At 39.6% G+C, this 13943-nt stretch overlaps 1 protein-coding gene across 11 annotated transcripts in view; it reads left to right on the top strand.

The window, feature by feature from the left end:
- The window catches only part of LOC143908149 (RNA binding protein fox-1 homolog 2), a 270571-nt gene that overhangs the window by 221407 nt on the left and 35221 nt on the right, over positions 1-13943 (top strand). For all 11 annotated transcript variants that reach the window (XM_077425520.1, XM_077425521.1, XM_077425524.1 and 8 more), the window contains one exon: positions 4240-4260. In XM_077425520.1, coding sequence (XP_077281646.1) covers positions 4240-4260 — 21 coding nt within the window. The remainder of the gene's footprint in view (positions 1-4239; positions 4261-13943) is intronic.

The following is a 13943-nucleotide window of genomic DNA, read 5'->3' as shown; positions in this document are numbered from 1 at the left end:
GTACTTACAAAGCGGCAGTATCGTTAAAACGAAGAACATTTCCGTCGAAAAGAAAGGGAAAAAAAAAAGAATCACTCGCAATTATTTCGCGACTGTTTCGCGCACTTTTTTCCGAAACTTTTCCGTTCGCTTCCTTGCGTTCTCGTTTTTCCGATGCTCAACGCAGTTCGCCAATTCATCGGCAAGAAATAAGCGCGAGAAGTGGAACGAAAAAGTTCGGTCGGCGGTCGGCGGAAAGCTTCATTTTATTAAAATTTGTATTTTTATTCCCATCGCGGAGCCAGGCCGCTATGGCCGTACCGGCGGTTAATACCGGAAGCGGGGTTTAATGGAATTACAACGTGTTTTATATGCGCGCCAGCATTTTCGCGCGAGAAATTCGCGGAACGGACGAAAAGCGTACAAAAGGGGAACCGGGCGGTTGTGGACGGGGGCGGAATTTCACGCGCCACCGCATAACGTGTTTGCGTAATATTTGCATGATATATTTTCGATGCGCCGGTTCGCGAGATCCTATAAGTTTTATGCAAAGCGAGCACTATTGTTCGCCGCGACCGTGCTCGATAAATAAATCCGGGCGGGCTACGAAGACATCGGGCCTTGTAGAGGAGTATGACGGAAGAGCGACGGTACGCGTCTATTTTCACGGGTCTCGCGTCATGTCTAAAGATGGGCTCTGACCTGATATACCGAAATATCAAGGGAAATCGCATTATACGCGTACATGTGTGCGATGTTGCCGAAAACCGGTACGGAGATAGGGCGAAGTTGTAGATTTCTTCGCAACAGCAACAGCTATTCTGCAAAATGCAATTACACCTTTGCCCCAAGTAGCTACGTACATATAAATGAGCAGGCACCCGACGGTGCGGTAAGCATACGAGCGTGAGTAAACGAACGTGCTTGTTGCAAGACGAAGCTACCTATTTTCTGCATTGTTGAATTCCTTGCGTAAACACTACCTAAATATACTTAATTCCCAAAATCAGCATAGCCGAGAGAAAAAGAATTTTTTTTGACAATTTTTTTTTATTATTTTATACAGTCCACTTTCTTTCACCATTTGCTGCAATTAAATTGTATTTATGTGAGACTTCGATGAACCCATTTCACAGTATTGAAATTATTATGCAAGAGATATTTAATATGTGTTTATCTCTATTTTTAGCTTTTACCTTTCGTGCTACATTTTCGTTTTTATTATACTTATCTTCTCTGTATTTTCTCGTATAATGATGAACTCTGCCGCACCATTCATATGCGAAATCAAAGAAGAAATAATTTCTGGCGGCAAAATAACACATAATAAGATTTATGTTTGAATTTAAAAGAACAATGTGTTCTCTATCTATTTCTTTTTTCATTCGGTTGGAATATATTATGTCGCTTGCGCAACAATATTTTCTCAGAAACTTTGCATTTCAATTTCAATTAATTTCTCGCAGGTCATGTTCTCATAAAATTAAAGAAACATTGTATTTTCTAAGTCTAACATACATATGAGCGTAATTAGAATTTTTTTAAAGAACAGAAGTTCGCTCGTATTATAAATATGTTAAAATATTTTATCATGATATTCGTCATAAACGAATTTTCATTTCAAAGAGTGTAGTATACAAGTTAGATTTAATATCATGTATAAAATATTTCGCAAAATTTTAATCAAGGACAGCGCGTTTTTTATAAAAAATAAAAGTGCAAGTTTTATATTTACAATTCCCACGATTATAATCTAAACGCCTACGTGAAATATATAGTTCAGTTACGAAATTTACCATTAGGCAAATGGCTTTTATTTTATGAAATAAAATTCAATCGTTGAAATTTACGCAAATTTGGATTTCACGATTTTAGGGTGCGCAGCAACCTCGGCAATTAAGCGTTTTACGTGCCCGCCTCGTTATTGTGCCTCCGAAGGCGAGTCGTTATCAGGGATCCGCCATCCTGATCGCTCGTTTCCGCTTTTATCGCGTTACATCGGCGCGTGCTTCGTCGAAACTGAAACAAAAATCGGAGTTAAATCCCGACGCGAGATATGCACGCTCGCGCTAGGACATCCGAGTGACCGCATCCGGCACCCCGTTTACGCGGGTCATCCCCGACGCGATACCGGGCCGACCTACCCCGTTGGGAATCGTAGTCGGGGCGGGAGAGGGGCAAGGGCGAAGGGCGAGTAATTCGCCACCTTCCGTTTCATTACTGCTTTGCCAGAGATACAGCCGCGTGGCACGCAATCGCGCGATCAATCCCGCCGCTGGTATTCACGTCCGTCAGAGCCATGGACGCTGGGGCGTATGCGAAATCGCGCTCTACGCATTACGCGCACATAGATCACATGTCATTAATGCGCTGCTGCGACCGATCGCTGGACCGATCGTGGTAATGCAATGTTCTACATTACATTATATTAGCCAACTCAAATACCTCCTCACACTTGGCACACTCTGCATCGAGTCGGAAATACACTGTTTTATTTTTTTGTTTATCATTATTTATACAATAATGAATAGTTATTGATTTCTCTGATACACTGTGTACTGAGGTACCGAGCCGCTTCGCAATTTACTGTACAAAGGCATTAAGTTACCAATTAATTGCAAATGGATTTCAATCAAAATACCTTGTAATTGATGCGCGTAGAATACGAACGAACACGCCGGTAAAACTCGTAAATTCTCGCGTGATCTTGTCTCTCATCAACGAGCGTTATTATACAGGACATTATGAAAGTGGAAATTTTGCGATTCGTGCAGGCGCATTTTTCCGTGTTCCGTAAAAACTGATTTGATTTTAAAGCATCTTTATGCGCATAATCTTGGAAAAAAAGTGCCCCATAAATCACGCGCTCGGCATCAAACTTCACTTGTCCCCGCCTTATTCATCTCCCGGAAACAAAATTGAAGCGTGCAGCGCACCCGCACCGCGTCTCGAGAAAGAAAATTGCAATCTCGAGTTTTATAAGACGAGGAGTGCGCCGTCGATAGTTCGCGGCCATTCTCGATAGAACCAATCTTCTTGTTACATAATTTGCGCGGCCAATTACGCAAAAAGAGACTGGTTATCTCTTCGGAGATATAAAATCCATTTTCTATCCGTATTAGGTATTCATCGTTTATCACGAAGACTTGGTTTTAAATGTATCGTACCGTAATACAATAGTAAATTTATGCTGTCGTGCGACGTAATCAATATTTCGCGTAAAAAAAAGATACGTTATTTCTATACGAATATAGTTGCTCAAATACAATTGTTAATGTAACAGAATATTTATTAATCTGTTACATTAACAAATGTTACTGTGTGTGTTTTTGTTAATGAAACAGCAAAATTTAAAATTGATCGATTTTACTCTGTCTCAGAATTTATTTAAACTCCCTTCCACCCTTTTTTTACATTAATGTGGATGATATCGCTCTTTTTCTCATTTTAACCATACGGGTAATTTACTACGGAGAAATCTTCTTCCCTGGGGAAAGAATTTCACGAGGAATTTACGCTCGTGGGAAGAATGAGCTTGTGGCGCAACCCTAAAAACTTAGTGGCAATCAATCAACCACGCCCAGCGATTATTAGTGTAGCTTTGTGGAGAATAAGAACGAGCGTTTTTTAATTACAGCTGCTAGGGGATAGTTGTTCGCACAAAATTACCTTGCGTAATTTGATATTAATTTAAATTGATATTAATCGAGCAAATTTCTTTTACAAACTTTACACGCTGTATCATTAAGTTCACACAATTCTGTTTTTAAAGTAAATGAGATAGTCACACAATAATTCAGAATGTAATAACAGTTCTTCTTTAAGTAAACGAGATAGTTACATAATAATTTAGATTCTAACGAGGTCGCGCGCGAAATTATACTATATCGATTGTATTATTTTTCTTTACGGTGAAATATATTGCGCATTGATATAACCACGTTCTTAAACTGGCAAACTATTAACGGTGACAGGGTATTTTCGGCTTAATTCAAATAACCATCTGCCCTATATACGTTCCGTTACCGTGTGTTACGTCAGGTAATTGCGAACACCGCTAAATACTCTATTAATTATCTTTGCCGGTCGTGCGATAAATGCGGTGGCTTTATCAGTAATGGTTCTTGCGTAATGAATTACAAAATGCTGTATTAACCGCGAGGTAAAATTCTCCGCGTGATTGCTTTTTTTTTTCTTTTTTTTTAGTTATTGGAGGAACACCAGATATAAAGATCCGTTTGTTTTTTTTATCTGTTACAGTGTGCGTACAGTGGCCCGAGGGTAGGTGCTTCCATGACGTGCCGGAGCCGGCACTGCTGAATCTCTACTTCGAGATCCGTGAGAACTGTCACGGCTTCTCCTGAAGGCAACGACCAGTCAGGCAACGACAATGATGACAATGACGGGCTCCCGCGCTTCTCGTCTTGTTGCGAGCGCGCGGATCATCAGTATCACTTCAGTATCGCGCGAGAGAAACATTCTCGAGATAACGTATTTATTTAAAAGTCTTTCCAACAGCCGCCACACACCACGACCAAGCCAAAAAACGAATAGTCACGTATAGCCACACAGAGAAGGGACGAAGGTCCCTTGGTTTTTTTTTCTTTCTTTCTTTTTCGTTCACGTCGATACATTCCGATCGGAGGAATAGTTCCTATATCGCGATTTTAGTAGAGACGCGCCGTCGAATGAATAGAGTCGACGGAATGATTCTTCGCGTGAGGATATCATTGATCTTACAATAATCAGATCTGCGAATTTAATCCTAATCGATCATTTCTTCGCAGATTATATACAATACAATTGAATTATTCTTTCAGTGAATCTGAATTTATTTAATTAAGCCTCAGACAAGTAACAATAGACATTTCTAAACAATGCTAATTAATTGTTGATGACAGTCAATTACATCACATAAGGAGGCTTTCGTGTGGCGATAGTTTTTTTTTCTCCAAAAATACGGGCTCAGAAAATCTCGTACAATTTCCCGTCGTCTCCGTTCATTCGAGCCGCGTCTCGTGAGAGCGACACGTAACAACGCGTGATGCTCTCGTGTATCGTTTCCGGTGATCGTGATGGATCTTGTGTGACATAGGTCTAACGCTGGCCCCAAATGGGCGCTCGGCAGAATTCTTGCTGCTGAGCGCGCGAAAACGGGATTTCTCGCGTCTCTTTCTTTATAGGGTTCTCGATGATCCCAGCAGAAGCAAGGTGGGTGGTCCAGAATATTTATTTACCTACAACTAATTGCTCGTCGTTCAGCCAGTTCGGGATTAAAGACTGTCTCTCCTGCTCTATATATATATATATATATATATATATATATATATATATATCTTTTTTTTATTGTACTTGCCTTTTCTCTATCGTCCAGCAGGAGAGATATACCATGCTCAGCCCCTCCTAAGTTTCTCTCACACAACCAATTTTTCTTTTGTTGTTTCCCTGTCGAGCCGAAGCGAAGTTCTCCTATCTTATCATCGCCCGTTCTACTTCTACGCGGTGAGAAAGCTACAAGAAATAACAGCTTTTACGCTCGTGCGGAGAAAAATGCGTTGTATAAAACAGAAAAAAGGAGAGAGAGAGTCGAGATAAAAATAACACGATAATGAGGTGCTACATTACGTAAGAACAATTTACGATTAACGAATATTAAGGCAAAAATGCTATCTAATATTCCGTTACGATTATTTATTGTAATGTCGCGGATTATTAGAAAGCGCTGTGTTATTAATAGTTCATATATCGAATCGCATTTTTCTCGCACTGTTTTACGATGCGCATTGCTCTCCGCATAAAATGGCGTTCAGAGCGCGGAAGCAGTTAATCGTCACGAAAACGTTCGCGCGCGAACTACGATTTTCGATCTCATATAGAATGCCACGTGCGCATGAACTTCAGATTAGCGAGGCGATTGATTTAAGAATCGGCAGTCGTGATTCCGGGCAAGAACCTGGAACGAGGCGTCGCGTTGTTTCCGCATCATAATTCTGGCACTTTTCGCAGTGAGAACGTGATCGCGAATTCGCGGACTTCTGATGCTTTTACCATCGCGCGTTATTATATCTCTCACACGCTAAATTTTATCGCACAAAAGACGGAAATTGAAAATACGATTTTATTTATTCAAGGTATTTTTATTTTACTGATTTTTTTTGCAAACGGAAAAGAATTTTCTATACAGGGAAAATCTATTGAAATAATATGGATATATCGCTTTTGTAAAATCGGGATTTAACATCGACGCGTTTCTACCTTTGATTATATATTTACCGACTCGAATGGTATTTCCATTATCTAAATGTACGACTGTTTCAGTCTGCCAAAATAGCAGACTGTAACATATCGCGAAACTGGTTTTTTTCCCGCTTTTTTTAAATCGAATATATTAATACGACGGATTTGCTATATTTTACTCATAGTTTGGTACAAATGTATATGCAAACGCGTTTCGTAAAGTCAAGTGACAGGTAAATTACTCGATAATTTCGGAATAACTTATATATTAGATTTAACGAAACGAATACAGGGTAATAGAGTTTTAAGGATAAATAATTTTTTTATACATATATCTACGAATTTACGATTGAGACTGGAAAGTTTTAATTTTTTTACATTATTTACATCGTTTTCGTTTATTATCTTCGCGAAATTCGACGATTTTGTCGTCGATTATCAAAGTAATAAAGAGTAATGCTTGTAGAACATAAGTATAGGTTACCGTACCAAAAAAAAACAGGGTATTGATTGTTATTAAGTGATCTTTATTTTAGATATTTCGTGTAATTAGTGTACGTAGATTATATACGTTTTCACATAGGACAGAAGAGATACGACTGCATTTTTATAAGTGCCGATTAGATAAAATAACGTAGAATCACGTGGTTCTGCAAGTGGGTTCTAACTAACCCGCACCAGTCGCGTTCATTCCACTGTCTATTTTTATATAATGTGATTTTACACTTGGCGAGGGATCGCTCGCTGCCGAGCTTAGCGTTGAAACGCACTTGCAGGATCCACGGGAACGTAGAACAGTATTACGCAACCGCATGACTGTACTCTATTGCAGGGTTAAACCGACATTCCAAAGATCGTGACATCGATTACTTGCCAGACGAGTAAACTGGGGTAATTCGCTATAAAATAACCCGTATATAAACGACGCGATCGTGATTTATCCCGCCTTTACTGATCCATCGATCAATCGTGTGCCATAATACCCCACTTTTCAAACGTAGAAAGTATAGGCTTACTCAGATACTTTTTAATAGATTAAGACACACGGCGTTAGTTGCATAGCGATTAGACTACATAGTTAATCGTCAAATAAGTGTTTGTGTGTGGACGAATTAAGGGTTCTACGAAAAGTGAGCATGGAGGTATTTGTAGACACAGAAGATTAGAATCCAGAAATTGGACGAGGAAAAAAAAAAAAGTGACAATGAAAATGAATAAATTAAACGGGAACATATAAAACGAGAACGAAAACGTGACAAGTGTAAAGAGGAAATCATTATTTTCTACGAGACCAGCACAAATTTTATATGTGAAATAAACATGAATATTTGTATATCGATGAGTATCGATAATGTTCAGTTTTGTTCCAAAATTTGATAAAGGTTCGCTTTTGCAGAAAATTGAAAATTCAGTTAAAAATTAAAATATTGATTTCCAAAAAATTCTCATGCATGGGTATAAATAAAATATGAGGCACGTGTGTGCTTTCATCTTTATTTTACATGCATAACGACATGGTTTAAAAATATTTTGTTAAAATTACTTTAATTATGCAAAATAGAATTTATTAATGTCGTGAGAAGACAAGCTGTATTATCGAAAGTTGGAGCAAAACGAGCAGTAACGAAGCAAATCGTTAATCGATACAGGAGCTTGTTCTTGTCGAAACAAATCTGTGACGTACAAGCGGACCGATTTGTCACATCTCAGTCAATAAAGAGGAATTTTTACTTTCGGTACATCGAAACGAGTCAATCGAAAACCGATTCTCACGATTGCACGTTCATGCATGTATGTATCATTCATCGAAGAAGAACAGGAAATTTGCAGATACGAGTCATTTAAACTTTTAAAGGATTACCTTGAAATTTTAGCACAATGTTTTTGCATAGAATTATATAAGGTGATAACATCATATGAGAAGAATAATTAACTTGAGCTTGCCAAATAGTCTCATTTCAAAATTAATGGATTCTTAAAAATAGTTTTAAAGAAGTACCGAAAAGGTGGCATGCAAACGAAGCAAACGAATTTCGTCCATTATGACTATATCTGCCTTCTTCTCTAGTTCTCTCTTCCTGTTTAACTATGCGATCGCTCCGTCGATGTGTTCATTTCGCACACTTCTCTCCTCGGTCTTCTCGCGGAAGTATTTCGCCGTTGAACTTTCCGCCGTGAGTAGTCGAGATATTTTCGTCGACGCGCTCTATTCTCCGTCTATTCATCGAAACGCGTCGTCGTTCGGTATGCTCTCTGCAAATTTGTTCTCCAAGTCACGCGAAAGTATTTAAGTCACATGCTTTACCCTCTCGTACGCGGAGCAAATCTGCGCGTTAGTCTTGAAAAAGATTCTTTGTTTTCCTTTTCCCTCGAAAATTCTTCTCGAAATTCGCCCTTACGAGTTACGCTCGACCGCACAACCGTGGGCGACAGTTTAGCGATGGGATGGAGAAAAAGACACGCGGAAAAGAGCGAGTTCTCGCGCGTCCGAAGAGCGATCCGGAAGTCGAGGGCCTTCCTCTTCTCCTGGACCGCTCACCTCTCTGTCTTTTCATCTATCCCAACCTCGCATTTCTCGCGGCGATATTACTACTCTGCTTCGCAGTTCCCGAAGCATTCCGCGTCCCCTAACAATTTTCATTCCATCTCATACCGCTTTTCTACGTTCTTCTCCCGGCACTCCTGGTCTTCTTCTTCCCCGTTGCCCCGGTTGTCCGTTCCTTTCTCCAATTTTACCTTCGTGTCAGAATTCTTTCACCTCAGTCGCGCTATCGTGGTCGCGTCGGGGACGTGCGAGGAAAATTGATATTGCTGCCGGGAAAGAAAAGGATTCGCTTCTCTCGACATGCAAGATTTTATTGCTTTCGCGACGCGGCGTCCGACGTCCATTATGCGTGAACTTGAAGATAAATCGCGTAATTCCAAGCTCGAATCACTGAATCTGCAAAGACAACGCTCTCGGAATCGCGCGGTTACGTGAATTTTATTAACTCGCGAAATTGCGAAGTCAGGAATCGGCTTCGAATTTTGTTAACACCTATATAATTCCCGAAAACTTACTTTGTACCGACGACGACGATTTTGATGATGCATGTTGTAGGCTTTTTATTTTGAGATTACGCTTACATCGGTTGAACACACGACGGCGATCCACGGGGCGTTAAAAAGAGCACATAAAATCGCGCAGGGCTTTTCGCTCGTAAAAGCGAAAGTGGAAGGACTCGAAACTGAAAGTCTTTTTTATCAAAATTTTCAAAATTCCCAAAATACAATTATAACAAAAATATATTAAATATTCTGGAAAACATATGGCTCGACTTTGACGGAATCCATTTCTGCGAAAACGCTGTAAAACATAATCACGAGTGCTTTTGCGACTGAAACGTCCTGTGACACTTCAACGGCACGAAAGAACCAGGAACGACGGCAGGACATCAGGAAGAGAGCAGTCGAACAACTGTTCGTGTCGCAATGCGAAAGGCCAAAGAGGACTTTTATGGAAGAACGATGCCATCCGAAGAAAAGGACTCCTTGGAGATAGACTGAAGACACGAGCGATAATCGAATAAGAGGCTCACGAATACGATGATTTCCGAAAGGTACGGCTTTCTTCCTACAAAAAGCAAAAACGAACAAAAAAAAGAGTTAAAAAGAGCGGGATCGAACGAGTGTAGCAAGTAACAACAACGATGAGGCGATGTAGGCACGAAATGTGCAAGGATTGCGAAATGAATAGAATCTGCGCGACACCCGGATGGGGTGTGATGGATGAATCTATTTGGACGCGCTTCTTTTCTCAGCCCGGCGTCTTCGTTTTTACTTCTTTACGAGAAAGAAGAAGGAAAAATCTGTCACACACATATTAAATTAAACGTATTAGCGCGATCTCTGTGTGTAAAAATGTACACTGAAAAATATAGACCGATTTCTTAGAAAAGAAAGAAGAGATGGAAATAATGTATATATATATATATATATATATATATATATATATATATGATTGGAATTAGTGGGAGAAGAGGAAAATGTATTACACATAATGCATATGCGAGATTGAACTTTGGCGAATTTCGGATGCAAACGCTAGGTGTCGGAGGAAAAGAGGCGCGTCGCGAAATCTCGGAGAGACATCCCACAACTCCCAAAGTATCTCCGAGATACGATACGAAAGTCTCGCCTGGTAGCTTTTAATCTTTAGGGCTCTATCTGTCCAGTGGTAAAAGCATGAGGTACTTACGTTACGTATGTACATAATAATTCCGTATGATTGACTTGCGAGAGTATGTCGTATATAATGATCATTAACAATCCTCTTTTGGCACACACTTTTGGTCGCTTCACAGTCTCGTGCCGGCTGCCCGCCCAGGCCGCCTTAAAAAAAAAAACTCGTGTCCCGAAATGCAAGATTAATCGATTAATCCACACCCCCGGTCCCCCTTCGGCATCGTCGCCGCGCTTGTTTTGCGTGTATGTCCTCTCTATACGTATTTATACTGATTCACTCACACCGCCAATTCGATTAATCGGGACACACCGTCGACTCGTCCTTCCTCCACTTAATAGTTCCCCCCTCCCCCCGCCTCGTTCCTCCCCGTCGAGTCCAGCGAGTCCTCCTCCTCGAAGCCCTAGTTTCCACGAACACCAAATGCACTCGACGTCGATTAGCGTTAACCTCGGTTAACTGCGAAACGACTCCCCTTTGCGTTCGCGTTCACGACTATGACCGTAGCGCGAACGGAAGCTGGGGGGGAGAGAATCGCTAACGAGGATCAGTTAATCGAATTACCCGATCGAGTCCGCTGAAACCGGCTCCACATGCCCCTTCCCCTCTCTTTTACATGTCCCTCCCTATCGTCGATTTAACCCGCCTTTCGTATACCTCATACGTATATATATACATACATTATATATATAGATATTTTTTTTTGAAATTGTTACTATTACATATAATAATCACGGTAATGCGCCACATTCACTGGTTGATGACTGTCTCGTTGACATAAAGGCCCGTATCTTGCCTGTGGTTGTGCTTGGTTGTGGTTGGAGCGGTTTTGGGAGAGAATTTTTTACTTGCTTCTTTTTTAATATTATTACCTTTTTTAATTTGCACGTCTCATGTCGTGGCCTTGGCTTGCCTTCATATGAGATTCACCTGTGAATATATATATATATATATATACATTACATATATATATTGATATATATATATATCTATACCGATATGCCGTATGTATCTGCGTGCATATGTGTTCTTCGCAGTAAAACGTTGGCGCTATATGCACGCGGACACATATTTATTATATTGTAATTTCACACGTATGATAATCCGTCCTGGCAGTATCGTACGATTAACAACATATGTGCACTCATAACGTATACAGTACAAAGCTGCGAAGTAGTTTGTGAAAGCGACTTTCAGAGTATCGTGTTTTCTAATTTATTTATTTTTTTTCTCTCACTCTTTTTGTCTCCGTCTCTTCTCTTTTTCTTTTTTCTTTCTTTTTTTTGTCTTTCTCGTGCGTTCTTTCGTCTCTCTATTCTCACATATAATCTTTTAAATCATGATGTACATTGCACAAGCTAACAAGAATATCCGCGAGGATAATCGCGTGTGACAGAAATAATGAGCAAGAACCAACACAACAGACACGAGAAAGCATGTTCGTCTCTCACTTGTTTCGTTTACTTTTTTTTTTTTCGATGCAATTTTTTTTGATATCTTCTCTTTTCTTCCTTTTTTTTTGTTAGTTCTCTGTCACTACTTCACGTACGGGCTGCCATGGCGGCACAGTCTGTAATACTTATTACTCTTCTTACTATGATTATTATTATTATTTTTTGGAACTGTTTATTAATTGTCATTGATTAATGTTAATGGATCGTGGCACGGTGTGTTAGTTGGCGAGAGACATGACAAATAATTTTTTGAACGGGCGAAGGTTGCTGCATGCTCGAACAAATGCCGCCTTTGACTTAGTGGTAACTAATTAATTCTGGTATACCGTCCTTCGTTTGATTAATCGCCGATCGTGTCGGCCACGTCGCTCGCCATTTCTTTCCTTCGCGAGTGAATTCGATAATCGCGATACATCGGTGCTTGTCCGCGAAATTCTCGGCGGGACAACGTTCTCGTTAACTAGATCCGAATAGATACTCGCGAGTGTGATCGCACACGATACGAAAGAATCGTGCGAGTGTCGTCGTCGTCGACATTGTTTCAGCAGGCACACAAGTACGTAATATGCAGGGCGTTTCTGAATAATTGCCTCTCCTCACGATATTATAATTGATAATTAGATAACGTGATCAATACCTTCTAAACAAAAGTTTAGAAGTCGAGCAAAAAGATCGTTTGTTTTTTTAATTAGTATAAAAAAATTGTATTGGCAAAAAAATAATTTTTTTCAATAATGTAATGTTTTTGAATTGAAAATAATTTCATATTTTTTAGAAGACGATGGCTAAGCTCTTATTTTATAAATAAATCAACTTATTTTCCAAATGAAACTAAATTATAGGAATATTGAAATTATAGGAATATTGAAATTAAATTTTATATTTAGCTCTTTCGATTCTTTCTCTTTGAAAATTATCTTTCTTTAAAACAGTTCTCATAAATCACTATTTGCCACTAAAAAAGTAGGGAGCATTGTTTAGAAACAGCCCGATCGTACACACAACGTTCACCTTTCTTACTGATTTGTTTAGCCTGGCATCCACTAATTAGTCGTCAGTGCGTAGCCTTAATTAGTTACCTCTGAGCGTGCAAGCACCGCCAGCAGTTTTAGTAGTGGACCGCAAGCGGAAGTGCGCTTTGTTTTTTTGGATAAAGAAAACTCGGCGAGAAGATGGACGACTCCGTCGTTGTCGTCGTTGTTGAGAAAATAAAAGAGAGTTCATCGTTCTCGATGAACGATAGTCGTGGCCGTAAAATGCCCCACGTGTTTATCAGGGGGGGAGGGAGGAGCTCTTTTATCGATTAACTAAATTATTATTAAGCCACCGTAGCTACACGGAAGCAGCCATTACAGTATTTTCTCAGGTTTTCGCGAACGTCAATCAACGGCCGAAACGTTTCTGTTATTCCTCCGTAATATCGCACGCGTTAACGTTTCCCGTTAAGTGAAACAATCCCGTGGTTCTCATACTTAAAGTTTTTATCATTACTGCTCGACGCGAAAAATATATAATACATAACGAGAAATACCTTCCCTCGCGAAGTTAAATTTTATTGAATCGTTGTCGCCAATCCTTACCTTCGGCAATCATCGACAAATCGTTGGAGCTTAACTGTCTGGAATAATAAAGCCGTATTACAATTATAATGTTAAGAATAATAAAGTAGCACGTCTGAGACAGAATAAAATGACCCGACAGAAATCTCATTTCACATTTACGCTCCGAAAAATTATATCGCGAGATAATGAATAGTACTAGTAATTGAATCCCATTTAATCCCGCATTTAAGATTCCAATAAATTTTTCTACATTCCATTTATTTTATAATTCGAATATTCTTATGATTATTTATTAGAGTTCGACAAAATATCTCTTTATTAAACAGACTTGGAACGACAATTTTTCAAAATTATATTTTATTTTTCGTGTTATTAATTCAGACGCGAGAAAAGCGCGGTTTGAGAACCACTAACGTGTGCGATTATTAAAGGAAAGCCGTCGCTTCATCCCTCGAGAACTATCGTCACAACTGGGAATCTCCCGATGGT

Source organism: Temnothorax americanus, unplaced genomic scaffold, assembly GCF_048541705.1.
Source record: "Temnothorax americanus isolate GAGA-0224 unplaced genomic scaffold, ASM4854170v1 Scaffold9, whole genome shotgun sequence".
Classification (NCBI taxonomy): domain Eukaryota; kingdom Metazoa; phylum Arthropoda; class Insecta; order Hymenoptera; family Formicidae; genus Temnothorax; species Temnothorax americanus.
This window is presented reverse-complemented; position numbering and strand designations above follow the sequence as displayed.